Genomic DNA, 12,905 nt, shown 5'->3' with positions numbered 1-12,905 from the left:
TCTGACATGTGTTGCAGCCTGGAATTAAACCACACAATGCTGGTTTCATCTGGCCAGAGGAGAACTGGCCCCCTGACCGAACTTGGTTCTTCCAAGGTTTTCTTTTCTACATTTCTGTCACTGATGGATTTTTGGTTCCTTGCCACTGACGCCTTTGTTTTGCTTAGTTGGGGACAGAACTTCTGGCTGAATTGTTGACTTGACTGTACAGACACTATCGGAAGAGAACTGAACTAAGCTGGACAATGACATCACTGAATCAACAATAAACTGACTTTAACTGATAAACTTACTGCTTTCTATTGTCCTCTGGCATTATCAGCACACATTTTTCCTGTTTAGCACTGTAAAGCTGCTTTGACACAATCTGTAGCGCTATATAAATAAAGGTGACTTGACGACTTTTCTGTTACCTTTTAAATCTCAGACTAATTTTTTAAGAAATACTGGCTTATATTGTGGATGTAATGTTGATAAGCACACATAAATTACAGTTTCCTCTAAATAATAAATGATTGAACATTGTTTAATATAAATATATATAATATAAAATATATAAATGCATGCCCTGTTATTAGTGGAAGGCATAAATGCATGGGTTGTTTTTGTTGTTGATGTTCTAAAAAAAAAATATGAAAAAAAAAGATTTAATACTTTCTACGATAGTCCATCACTTGTTTCTCAAAATGTCTGAGAAAATCAATGATTTTGACTCAAAACAATTATCAGAATTCATTAGATTCACTGATTAAAAGCAGACAGTATTATTACAATTTTATTTTTCAAAGTTTGTAACAAAAAACTTAACATTGGGCAGGAAAATGAAAGAGACCATCCCTGCTGATAGATAACAGTCCATCCAAGGTCAAAAAGACACATAAATAAACACACATGCAACACGTAAACACAAGCAGAGTACTTCGTATTTTAGTATAAAAAGGAGAAAGTGACTAGGCCTACTTACAACTGATTCCATACACAGCAAAGCGATGATACTGCTTCCCTGTTCATATTCCCACAATAAAACTGTCCTCAATGAGTTTGAAACATTAAAGAACTAAAACACTAGTTCTTCTACAAACAATGTAAGTCTTTGTGTAGGAATGAAACCTCTAACATAAATATGGTTAGTTGTTATGTCTTGGTTCATGAGAACTTAGCTTCTTGAAAGGGGCAACATTTTCTGCACTTCAAATTTGCTAAGATGGAATATAACAGAAACCCTTAATGTATCAATCACAACTTGATTTTGTATTTCATGTTTTGAGGTTTGTGGGTCATCTTTCCTTACAGATAGTGCATGTAACTGTACACCTACTCAAGTCTGTGTGATCCTTTTGGTGCTCCAATGCACTAATCCATTCCAGATGCTTGATTTGAGATAACCAAAAAGGCTGTTTCTCTTGCCATCCACTGAAAACACAATTATTCACATTAGGTTCTTCCCAAAAGAAGTCTGCAGTGTCCCTGCTTTGGCCTACAGTAACATCTTCAGTCTTGAAATGGTCTGTTTGTTTGCAAGTTCTTAAAGAAGTGGTCCGGCTCTGGGTGAGGCTGCCCAGGCTCCCAGTCTTTAGCTGTGAATGAGGACTTACGGTAAAATGAGGAATCTCGACTGAGACTGCTGTCGAGGAGTAGGTCAGGATGAGGTGGTGGAGGCAGGATCCCTGGGTCAGGATCACTGGTAGAGGAGCAGAGGGAATCCGTTTTCATGGGACGATAATCACGGATGCATTCCTGCCTGGGGAGAGTCCGGCTGGTCTCGTGAACCTCAGTGCTGCCATTTGAGGTGCTCCTCCAATCCCATGTGTTACCGTTACCTGAAGAAAGACGGACCACTGGGTGATGTGGAGCACGAGCGTCTACCGTGACAATGCTGCTTCTGTCTTGCTCCGAAGGGATGCGGTAGTATGGAGACTCTGAGCCGGTGCTGGAGGTGGCACAGGACGAGGCGGTCTCGGAGGACTTTAGTGTAGTGATGCTCCCCGGACCGTGTTGCTTAGACATGGCAATGACCTGCATAACCCGTGGCTGGTTGGGTAGCCGTGGAGGTTCTGGTGTGGCAGCTGGTACTGGACCTCCTTTCTCCGTCATGGACAGCCATTTAGCCCGTGTTGTGGCACTTTTAGGTGACACTGGTGGTGGTCTGGTAGCTTCCTCTGGGATATGAACCAACTGCGGGGCACCAGGCCTCTGAGGCATCATTGCCCTGGCACCTCCTGCTTGCACGGTAGGATAAAGGGAGGACGGCATGCCCAGATCCTCTGAAGCTTCTCCTTCAACTCCGTCAACTCCCTCTGCAGTTGCTCCTTCTTCCTCTTCCTCGTCCCTCAAGGTGAGACTACGCAACTCTATTGATTTTTGCTTCCATTCAGACACCAGCTTTTTAGAGCGCTGAGAGTCCATTGGCACGTGGAAGGTCATGTGACGCTGAGCAGGCTCCTCCATAGCATTGGTGTTAACACGGGGCAGTGTGTTACTGAAGGTCACCATGGTCTCCTTTCCCATCGGGCTGCGAGGAGCCAAAAGTTCAACATCTGCACTAGCTCTCTTTAGGCTGCCAATTGAGGCCTTCTCTCGACGCACCTTACGGTTCAGGCCAGCAACATGTGGTGGGGCTGATAGCTCATCGTTGCTTTCAGAAGCATGAGCCTTTTGATACACAGAGTCATGTCCACGCTGTGTCAGTTCTCTTAGAGGATCTTTTTGTGGAAGAGGAGGCTGCTTCAGTGGCCTGGGGGAGGATTCTTCATTGGACTTAAAGTTCCCCACTGCATATAGTGCCTGGGGAGTGAGAAACAGTTGTTATTTTTAACGTCCACTAATTAATCTGAGATTTTTACCTCATGAAGACAAATTAACTAGATTGCACATACACCAAATGTATTTACACACTATACTCAAATGTGCTTATTGAACAGTTCATATTAGAACATTGGCCAATAATAATAGAGAGTTGGTTCTCTCTTTGCTGCTATAACAGCTTTTACTAATCTGGGAAGGGTAATTTTTTTTGGAGTCACAAAAATGTATTTAGTTTATTTTGTATTTTATTGTATTTTTACTGTAAAAAATGAAACACTTATTGTTATTCAGTGCTACAGTGCTTTAGTTGTATTACTTTCACTTTTTGTCTGTTGACTTTTTTCTTTTACCTATTTACTATTGTAATGTAAATGGAATTTTTAGAAATAGTTTTAACCCACTTGACAAGTTAGAGAGATTATAACACAAAAGCATATCAGAGGAAAGGGACTAAGCAAAAAGATGACATGGAAAGAGTGAAATGGAGCTGTGAAATTGTTCCTGATGAATCCTGGAGGATTTCTCTTCCTCTAATAGAAAATAAATCCTAAATACAGAACTTGCAGTCTGCAGATTATAAAACACAGAAAAGAGGAAGATAAATAAGTCTTGATATCCTCTGCTAACCCAAAATTCATGCTGTCAAAGCAAAAGTTGTTTGGAGAGGCAAACTAAAAACAAAGACTCACTAGATAAACAGCGATGCCAGCCCCAAACACTAAGCCCATGTAGACGTCAATCGGGTGGCTTCGATACTGGGTGATCTGGGTCAGACTTGCCAGGGCTGCTGCTATAGCAAATGCAAACACCAGCACAGGCTTCAGCAGCTTGGTACTGTCTGATATGGTGGCATTGAAGTACATCTGAGTAGAGAAACATGAGTATCACAACAACATGACACAACTGCTCTGGTAAAAACTGAAACCTGAATAAAAAACTTTTTCGTCTTAAAATTTGGGTTTTCACTTTTCTTAGTGTTTCAGTCAAGTTGATGTTTCACTGAAAACTGTAAAGTTTTACAGTGCTTTAAAGTCCATTAAATAAAGGTTTTAAATAGTAGTAACTCAAAATGACCAAGTACAAAATTGAGGGTAGGGGGAATAAACTCTTATGCTAGAACAATTTTCTTATGCATGCTTAATCAAAGCATTGGAATTTATAAGGGCATTTGATTTTTAATAATTGTTGTTTTTTTATTTTATCAGGCTTGTTCAAAGACATTGTCCAGGCATAATTTTCCTTCCGTTCCATATGCTATAATATGATTATTTTTTTTAGAATAGAATTTAGAGCTAATTCAATAAGTAATTAAGTAAAAAAAGTGATACTTTAATCACAGAATCTAAGAGTTAAATTAAAAAAATTAGTCCAGCAACTTAATTTTATTTAAATGGTTAAGTTTGATATTTGAGACCCACATACTATCATTGGGAAAGACAAGCAATTTTTTTTTTTTTTTTTTTTTTTTTACAGTAACTGCTTTGCATGCTTTTTTTTTTAAGGTCAGCCAATTAGATTCTACAGGATGACACTAATTCCAATTAGAATTACCCAAAATACTCCAAATGTAGTTACAGCAGCTTGACTGTCTCTCTTAACTGTCCAGAGAGAATAACTTCATTAACAGTTGGAATCACACATTGAGTTCAGTGAGGCATAGCTAACAAAAGAAGACTAATGAGCATCTCAGGCTCTACAGCTGGGAGACACCAAGCTGGCTGTGGCCTATATACTCTACACTTTTTAGGAAATCAGCAGAGGTCAGTCAGCAGTTGACAAGACTTTGCGCTACTTAATGCTTATGCTGGATCCTTCTAATAACAGTGCTAGCTTAGTGATCACAGTGGCACGTTTTTTTTTTCAAATTACAAGTATTTTGCATCAGATCATTTTTAAATCAAAGTTCCCTGAGAAAAGTAAAGAGAAATGCTCACAGAAATGTAGACGGCTGCGAAGCCAGACAGAGTGGCGTGCTGGGAGGGGAAAGTTTTCCTAAAAACACAGAGACAGAAAAAAAGAGGAAAAAGTGACATTGACTTCATTAACACATTAAATGAATTATCCAGCCAATAGTTTTAGCATGTGAAAAAGAAATGTAAATGAGCCAAAAGAAGAGATGCAGGAGGAAAGTACTACGCTTCAGTGAGCAAAACAAAATTTTATATCTGTTCCATAGCTTCCTTCTTCTATGTGATGCCTGACAAGGATTTGGGGACAAAAGGGGATCACATCCATTTGTAATCCTTGTAGGGAAACACTGCAATGGGATAGAAACTTAAAACTTGAAATAAACATAAAGAATATCTATTTTTCATCCTGTTTAGTCCACACATTGGATATGCATCACTACAGGGATAAATTGTGCGTGTTGATTGCATAGAAATAAACAATACTATGCGTTTTAGTACATATATGGAAATATAATATGCAAACCAGGTAACAGTCTAAACACGACAACAAAATGAATTTACCTAGGCATATGTGAGAAAGCATGGTGTTGTTTGTGTATATTCACCTTGCTGACAGGATGGCATACTGGTCCCGGCCTGAGCAGATGTCCTGGGTTATGTAGGGGTTTTTATCGCAGGCCACACCCGGCAGTGTGTAGTTGGGTTTGCACACGGTTAGGAAGAAGGGAGCATGATAGCCAGTGGCCAGCTGGATAATGTCAGTCACCAATGCAGTGGCGCACAGCCCAAACACATGAACACCTGTGAGAGGACGAGAAACTGTCAGTGTGGAAATGTGTGAACAGAGCCAGACTTGTTTTTGTTTGTCTGTGTGACTCTTACGTAGCCAACAGTCGACCATATGCTTCTACCAAAATAGAAAAACCTTTTAAAAATGTCTGAATGCTGTAGTGTATGAATAATGAATGTCAGAAGTCAGAAGAGGTCCTAACTCCTGAGTATTAAAACTAAGAATAAGAGATCTAGTAGACCATTTAAAGCTTTTTTTTTCTTTGTATGTGTACCTACAAGTACCATGCAAATATGTATTATATGCATATGTATTTTAATTATGTGTATATACTGTACATTTTAACTTTACCCTTAATCTCCTTATTACAAATATTGAGTCTACTCAACCAATTTGTTTTAGAATATTTTTGTGTGCATGCATTGCAGTGGCCAGGTCAACTTAAGAATGTTTCTATAATCATAAAGCATATTGATTGACCATTTGTGGGATGGCTTTTAAGGTTCAGCTTAGAAATAAAATCAGTAATAGATGTGATATGGACTGAGACATACCTGAAATATCTTTGTAGATTTGTCATTAAAAAAAGTTACTGTTAAACATTTGACCCCAAATATCATTTAATTGTAAATTGTTCAACACTGAGGGATCTTTTAACATACCCACAAAGCGCACTGTTCTGCGTAAGAAGGAGTTAAAGCTGCAGCCTCCTGCATTTATACTCCCTTCTGAACCAGGGCGAATCTTCAGTTTGGACTGCATACAGTACATCAAGGCTTCACCCAGCATGATCTAAGCCAAAAACGCACAGAAGAATGAGAGCTGCCTGAAGCAACATTACAGAAATCCAATCTGTCAAGTGTTTAATTATGCTTTAAACAATATGTTAAAACTCTGTCCTTGACCATGCAATTCACTGGCCATGCTGTTACTGTCCACATTGCATCAATGAATAGAGTAACATGATTTTGTGTAATATTCACAGTAGCAAGAGTGAGATAAATAGGTTAGGCTGTTTATGAATAGAGTATGAACACTCACAGACGCTGCAGGTCCAGCAAAGGCCAGGCTGAGCAGCATGAGCAGAGGGATGAGCTCGTCTCCTGTTTCCACATAGGGCATGCTCAGCGTGCGGTCATGGCAACGGAACCCAACTTTAGCTGGCTGTAATACGTCTGTCAGCTCCAAGAAGTAAAGAGAGATCATGGAGGATGCCACTATTGGCAGCTAAAAGGGAAGTAAAAGAAGAACAGTTGGGTTATGGGAAAGGTGGCACAGGAGAGGATTATGGAAGGAGGAATCAGTCAATATTTACTGCATGGATTCATTCATGAATTATTCATGTAAACAGTATTATGCATACAGTGGTCCCAAAGATATCTGAACACTTAAGCTAAGCTTAAAAATGCATGAATGCCTTGGCTTGAAATAACAAAATATAGCATTTCTTTAAAACAACAACAACAACAACAAAAACAACAAAAAGTATAAACATCTTTTACATACTGTATGCTTCAAACTTTCTATTATTTTCTTTCAAAAAGAAAATAAAAAGCATTTGGACTATTTTAGACTGTCAAACATTAATGTACATTAACTACACCTGTCGTAACTAAATATGATTTCTGTGTGAGCTTGAGAGGAACTGACTTTATACAACCAGTAAAACTTGAGACTACTTATTTTAATTCATTGCAAGATGGCTAAAGAGGAAAAAGTCAGTTCTGAGGAAAGATCTAGCATCATTTCTTTGCAGATGCCACTTGGTTTGATTTGACACATTCAGGCAAATGTGATGATATTCAGACATTTTAAGTGCGACTTAAGCGTCTAAATATCTATGTAAACATTATATTACGTCCAGTAGTTACTAGTTACATTTTCCTTTGATGTTTCAACTATTTACTTGAGAGTTTTACATCAGTATTATCTCACTGAATAGGAATAAAGCAGTTTAAGCCCAAATAATCCTTTTTTTGAAATCCTGGTAAAACCTCTTAACCCTGGTTAAAACACGTTTTTGACATTACCTACACAAGATAATAAGTTGAGCATCCTGTATCCCGCCTATGATTCACTATATTTCAAATGGCATCTATGGTGTTAAATATCAGTTCTGTGACATTTGTCAAGTCATTTCATGTCATTTATTACACATCTGAAATCAACATTTCATTTTACAGGATTATACTGTAAGTTTCATCACGCCATTATATTATAACTCAAAGCAACATGTAAATGGCATTCTATGCAGATGACTCTTCTCATAAGATAAGGCAGTGGTGCAGAACATGTCATGCTATTCTTTAGGCAGTTCAATGGCAGGATGAAGAAGCCTTGTAGAGATTGTCAAAGTTTCACCACAACAACTGAAACACAGTGAGCTCATACGTACCTCCACAAAGTAGAAACATGGCAGCAGTGTCATGCTGTCTTTGGGAGGCTTCTTCTTTTTGGGCTTGTCTTTTGGCGACATCATTTTGGTGTTTGGCCGTGTAAAATCTAAAAGTGAGAACAGAATAAGATCAAACACATGATATTTACTAGATGTGCATGTTATAGACCTTAATCAGTTTAGATGACATATTGAATTTAACAATGATGAACACAATGTCTTTGTAATGGTAAACTCTGTAAATGTCTTAAACCACAATTTTCACAACTCAAGGCTTTTTTTTTTTTGTCAACTGAAAGTCCTTTTGCTTGTGGTATTAAATATCCTGCAACTTTTATTTGGCTCAACCTCAAATGGTCTTGGGATATCTAAGTGTTCAAATCAGCCTGGTAAATGGATCACTTGGCATGTTTGTAATTTGCTTTGCTAAGCATGCAAATATTCTGTGGATCTGATGTGGACGGGTGGACACAAAGGCAGATACAGGGAGTGTAAAATGAATACACCCATTAAAAAGTCATTAGAGATAAAGTTACATATTTAACATGTCTCATCACTATTTAAAGTATAACAGACAAACAAGTGTAACGTATATGTATATATATATATATAGACCATCTTTAAGAGAAAAAATAGCATTTTACATATTTTTTTTTTTTTGTGATATAGCTTTTTTTTCAGAAGCGATGATAATCTATTGGAAAGCAAGCCATGCCGTGATAAAAGTCTCATAAACCATATCCTCATGCATGTAATAAAATACACTGGTCTTTGGGGCTATAAATAAAAAAGACCTCTAAAGTTGGCTTGGGGAGTACTTTCAATGACACCACAAAATATCATATGTTCAAGATGTTCTGTGATGTCTAAAGGTACCGTTTTCAAGGGGTTCAAAAACAGAGCTTTATGACACATAACTGCAGTCCAACCAGAAATTTTTAAATTAATGGTTTTTGATGATATTACAACATTGTGGTGGTATTTGATGAGGTACAGTCAATATCAGGATTCAATACTGCTGCCTAGTATCAGATTAAAACCATTTAACTGCTGTAACTATAACCACTGTAAATGTTTAGTTCTGCAGATTAGTGACTAAGCTTCCATTACTGGAGTTACCTTGAGGAATTCAGTATTGACTTAGCATGCAAAAGCCTGAATAGCCTCATCTCTCTCCAGGCAGACAGCTAATGAATGTTGGTTGACACATGGTGGCCGTATCAGCTTCCACGCCTCACACTGCACAAACAAAGAAGGTTCTTTTCAGGGGAGAGGGGACTATTTATCCTGCGCAACTTTGTTTGTCTCTGAAGAGAGAGGGGGATAAGGAGAGGGCCGGGAATGAACAGACTCAAGTCTGTGCTGTCAAGGAGTCTATTGGCTGGCAAATAAAAGAGCTTAGCAATAAAGCAGCAATCAAGTCGGTCTGTGAGTCTCTTCAGCAATATGTCAGAGCTGGTGGGAAGTTGGTACTGAATAAATACATATACTAAACGTAGAGAAAGGGAGAGGTTTTTAAACTCATTTAAGTAATCCAACCTTTCCAGTGATCCTGACTCAGATGCTAAGATAACGTAAAATGTCCACAGTGAAGTGAAGGAAGTGATTTACAGCTATATAAGTGGGTTGTGTAATTTAATCAAAATTCTGCTTTGAAAAAACAAATTTGTTAATTTTCTATGAAAGTATGAAAGCAATGTAGCTGTTTTTACTTTGGGAATCCACTTGTGATCCACTGCAGTCTTTTTATCATCATCATTTATTATTATTATTATTATTATTATTGTCATATGTCAGTAAGGCTCTGTCCCTTCCTCAACATCAAAACAGAAATTTTCATTTTAATTAAAATAGTAAATATTATTTAGAAAATTGTTAAAATTATTGCAAATTTATATTGTGTTTTAATGTTTGCATGTTATTGAGATTCAAAAATATGTGTTTGTTATTTTCACTTTTTACTTCAATAATCCTGCAGGCATTTGAAATAAAACATTTTTTTATTTTTTATCGTTCATCTGCTTAAAAATCATTCAACGATATCGTTGAACGATATCGATACAATATCGACAACGATATCATTCCTCTGTGTCGTTTTCATTATGGACTCCATTATTCTCATATTCAATTTAATTCAATTCAGTTTATCAAGTTTATTTGTATAGCGCTTTTCACGATACAAATCGTTGCAAAGCAACTTCACAGAAAATTAAGTTTCTACAATATATTTATATTTAGTAGTAGCTTACCAGTGGTGACTGTAAGTTAATGTAGATATAATTCTCATATAACTAAGCTATATTATTAAACGATTATTAAGACTTTATAATTAAGTTTTCGTCCTTGGTGTGAATGGACCTTTATGCTTCCTCAATGCCAAACTTGAGCTACGCACTGTTGCTATGGATACTTGCTTGGGTGAACGCAAGTTCATGAGCTTCTATTTAGTTCACTCCTTAATGATTCTAGCTTTGGCTTACTTTTATCAAAATTTTGGTGACAGGAACGTATACAAATTCTGATGAAATTTGTATATGTATACTATTAATAATAATAATAAAAAATGATGTACATTATTAATGAAAAATAATAGATAGTCCCCCCCCCCCCATCAATTTTTGTCTTGACTCTCTGTGGAGGAGGAGGAGGGCTAAGATGCTGACCGTACGATCACCCCCAACATTTCCCACCCTTGAATCACTGATCTCCTGTACCAGCTGCGCCGCTGTCCACTACATGGTACTGAAACCGCTGTGACTGAGCAGTGCTCTTAACACATGGCTACAACCGAGATGTACAGTACATCAGGGATGAAGACGGTCATCTGTGCTGAACAGAGCACACGCGATTTCACGGGACACTTTTAATCTTTGTATTCTAACACTTATGGCATATATTATATGCAAGCCCCGATTAAAGTAGAATATTAATATTTTCGTTTATTTATTAATTTATTTTTTTTTCTAGCAGATTTGGCATTTCAAAATGTCCTCGTGGTCAGTTACCATCTCACATACACTTCTCTCCTCTCCTGAAATGGTGTCATGAATTATTCTGGAATGTCGTACAGAAACACCCAGCCTAATGCTAAAAATGAACTTTTTTTATACATTTAATGTGCATTTCAGAAAATAAATCTACAAACCCGCCACAAAATCTGGATTCTAGATGTCAGGTTTCAGCATGTCTGCTTTTTAAGGGCTCCCAGGAACAGGCTCGGTCACCGTCAGACACACACTGATATCTCACCTCTTTCTCGGTGATGTTGGAAATTCATCGACTCCCTCCGACCCCTTCGCCGTCGCTTGGTTCGTCTGTGGTGCTCCAGCTTTCCTCAATGCGACTTAATCCATTACACGCTTGTACAAAATATCTTTGTGTTCACTTCCCCCCCTGTCCTCTGAAGGTAAGTAAACGGATAAAAGTACGAATGGAGCTGGACACTCCACTTAAAACGTAGCAAAGTCCCAGAAGTAGATGTGAGTAATTTCCTCGCAATCGGGCTACTTTCTCATAGATATCTCAAATACAGACCTCGCGTCTCGGATGAGCAGATAGTAAACGAAACAGGAATGCAGTGACTGTGTAGGGCACCGTGAACACAAAAGGCTACTAGGAAGGGGGTTTCTTGAGGGAGGGGACAGAAATTAGGGAGGAGGCGGTCCACTTTTTAACACAAATACGCGGAGAGCATCGTAACCCCGCTTATTTCCAGTCATCGACCCCTAATGTGTAACAAAAGAGACGCGGCAGATTGTACGGGAGTTCCGTTCACGACCGCAAGGGTTAATTCTCTCCTCTCTTTGTGCATGTGCATCGACTGCTCCATCATGCTGGACGTTATCTGTACTTTTAAATATTCTTAACGGAGCAAATGTCTTGTGTGGACTCACGTTAGACAAGTATGATGCTTATTTGTTTGGGGTGGGGCTGCTTTTGGACCACGCGCTCTAATTGTGTCTAGGTATGTTTCCCCTCAGCAGCACATGGCGCAGCACGCCTTCAGTAGTGAGAAGATGTCAGCGCGTCATCGCAGACGCGCGCTCGCTCCTCGCTGCTCTGTGCTTGAGTGAATCTCGCATCCTCCTAGAATCATCATAGGACGACCATGAGTGTTCCTGCTCTAGGGTTATTTTTTGTTTTCTGCAGCATTTTTAGTATGTTGTTGATAACTGTTTAGCACTGTTTAGCTTTATTAGGAAGATGGAACATTCATAATTAAAATATGACACAACATAGCCTACTCATATCCCCATCTTATAAAATAGCAAAATGCAAGAGCTAAATTTGTTTATTTAACCCTCTGTTTGTGTTCGGATTCATGTAACACTAGTGGTGTTCCTGAGCGGCCTCCAACAATTGCTTATGAATCTCTTATTATGCTATATTATCACTAAATATTGTATACAATCTTTTTTGTAAACTTGTTTTCTTTCATTTAGGACTGGATTTGTGTTTGTATTTGCATCTGATTAATCGTATGCCTCAGTTATCTGTGAGTACAGGTACCTAATATTTTTGAGTGAAAAAAGCAATTTTTATGTATAATTTTCACAATATGAGATTAAAAATTATGAAATTTTGCACTGTTTATCACACTAGTGTGCTTTAATGTTTAATCAGGAATTTTGTTTTAAAATGCTTTTATTTTGTACAAAATTGCAAAAAGTCACACTCGTGGTGTTCCCGGTCAAAAATGACTGGCCTACAATCAACTTCAAATAAAACACACATTTAGAAATGATATTAAATTATTATTCGAACTAATAAAAACTATAACTCATTTCTTTCAATCAGGACTGTTTTTGTGTTTCTGCATCTAATTAATCATAGGCTTCATTTATCTGAGAGTAGGCACCTCATTTTTTGAGTGAAAAAAAAGTATGAATAATTTTGTATGAATAATTTTCACAATATGAGATACAAAATTATGAAAATGTTCACTGTTTATCACACTGGTGTGCTTTAATGTTTAATCAGGATGTTTGCTTGGAAATGCTTTTAT

At 37.8% G+C, this 12,905-nt stretch overlaps 1 protein-coding gene across 2 annotated transcripts; it reads right to left on the bottom strand.

Moving 5' to 3' along the window:
- Positions 1-762: 762 nt before the first annotated feature.
- On the bottom strand, positions 763-11,858 carry LOC109049119 (phospholipid phosphatase-related protein type 3-like). 2 transcript variants are annotated; one of them, XM_042773710.1, is made up of 8 exons: positions 11,150-11,858; positions 7,901-8,007; positions 6,547-6,732; positions 6,168-6,297; positions 5,321-5,516; positions 4,740-4,797; positions 3,495-3,668; positions 763-2,784 (listed from the first exon to the last, which is right to left on the bottom strand). In XM_042773710.1, exons 1-8 carry the CDS (start codon positions 11,175-11,177, stop codon positions 1,492-1,494), a joined length of 2,172 nt encoding a protein of 723 aa, XP_042629644.1. In that variant the 5' UTR covers positions 11,178-11,858; the 3' UTR covers positions 763-1,491. The 2 variants fall into 2 exon arrangements, with proteins under 2 accessions (XP_042629644.1, XP_042629653.1); XM_042773719.1 differs by lacking the exon at positions 11,150-11,858 and adding an exon at positions 9,020-9,612.
- Positions 11,859-12,905: the final 1,047 nt, after the last annotated feature.

The sequence above is a fragment of the Cyprinus carpio genome, chromosome A2, assembly GCF_018340385.1.
Source record: "Cyprinus carpio isolate SPL01 chromosome A2, ASM1834038v1, whole genome shotgun sequence".
NCBI classification, from domain to species: Eukaryota; Metazoa; Chordata; class Actinopteri; order Cypriniformes; family Cyprinidae; genus Cyprinus; species Cyprinus carpio.
This window is presented reverse-complemented; position numbering and strand designations above follow the sequence as displayed.

Excerpts from the sequence above, each read along its gene's own strand:
- LOC109049119 (XM_042773710.1), bottom strand. The coding sequence starts at position 11,177 with ATGAATTTCCAACATCACCGAGAAAGAG. Across the intron at positions 6,733-7,900 it reads CATGTTTCTACTTTGTGGAG|CTGCCAATAGTGGCATCCTC; the intron begins GTACGTATGAGC and ends CTTCCCTTTTAG. Across the intron at positions 5,517-6,167 it reads CAGAACAGTGCGCTTTGTGG|GTGTTCATGTGTTTGGGCTG; the intron begins GTATGTTAAAAG and ends GTCCTCTCACAG.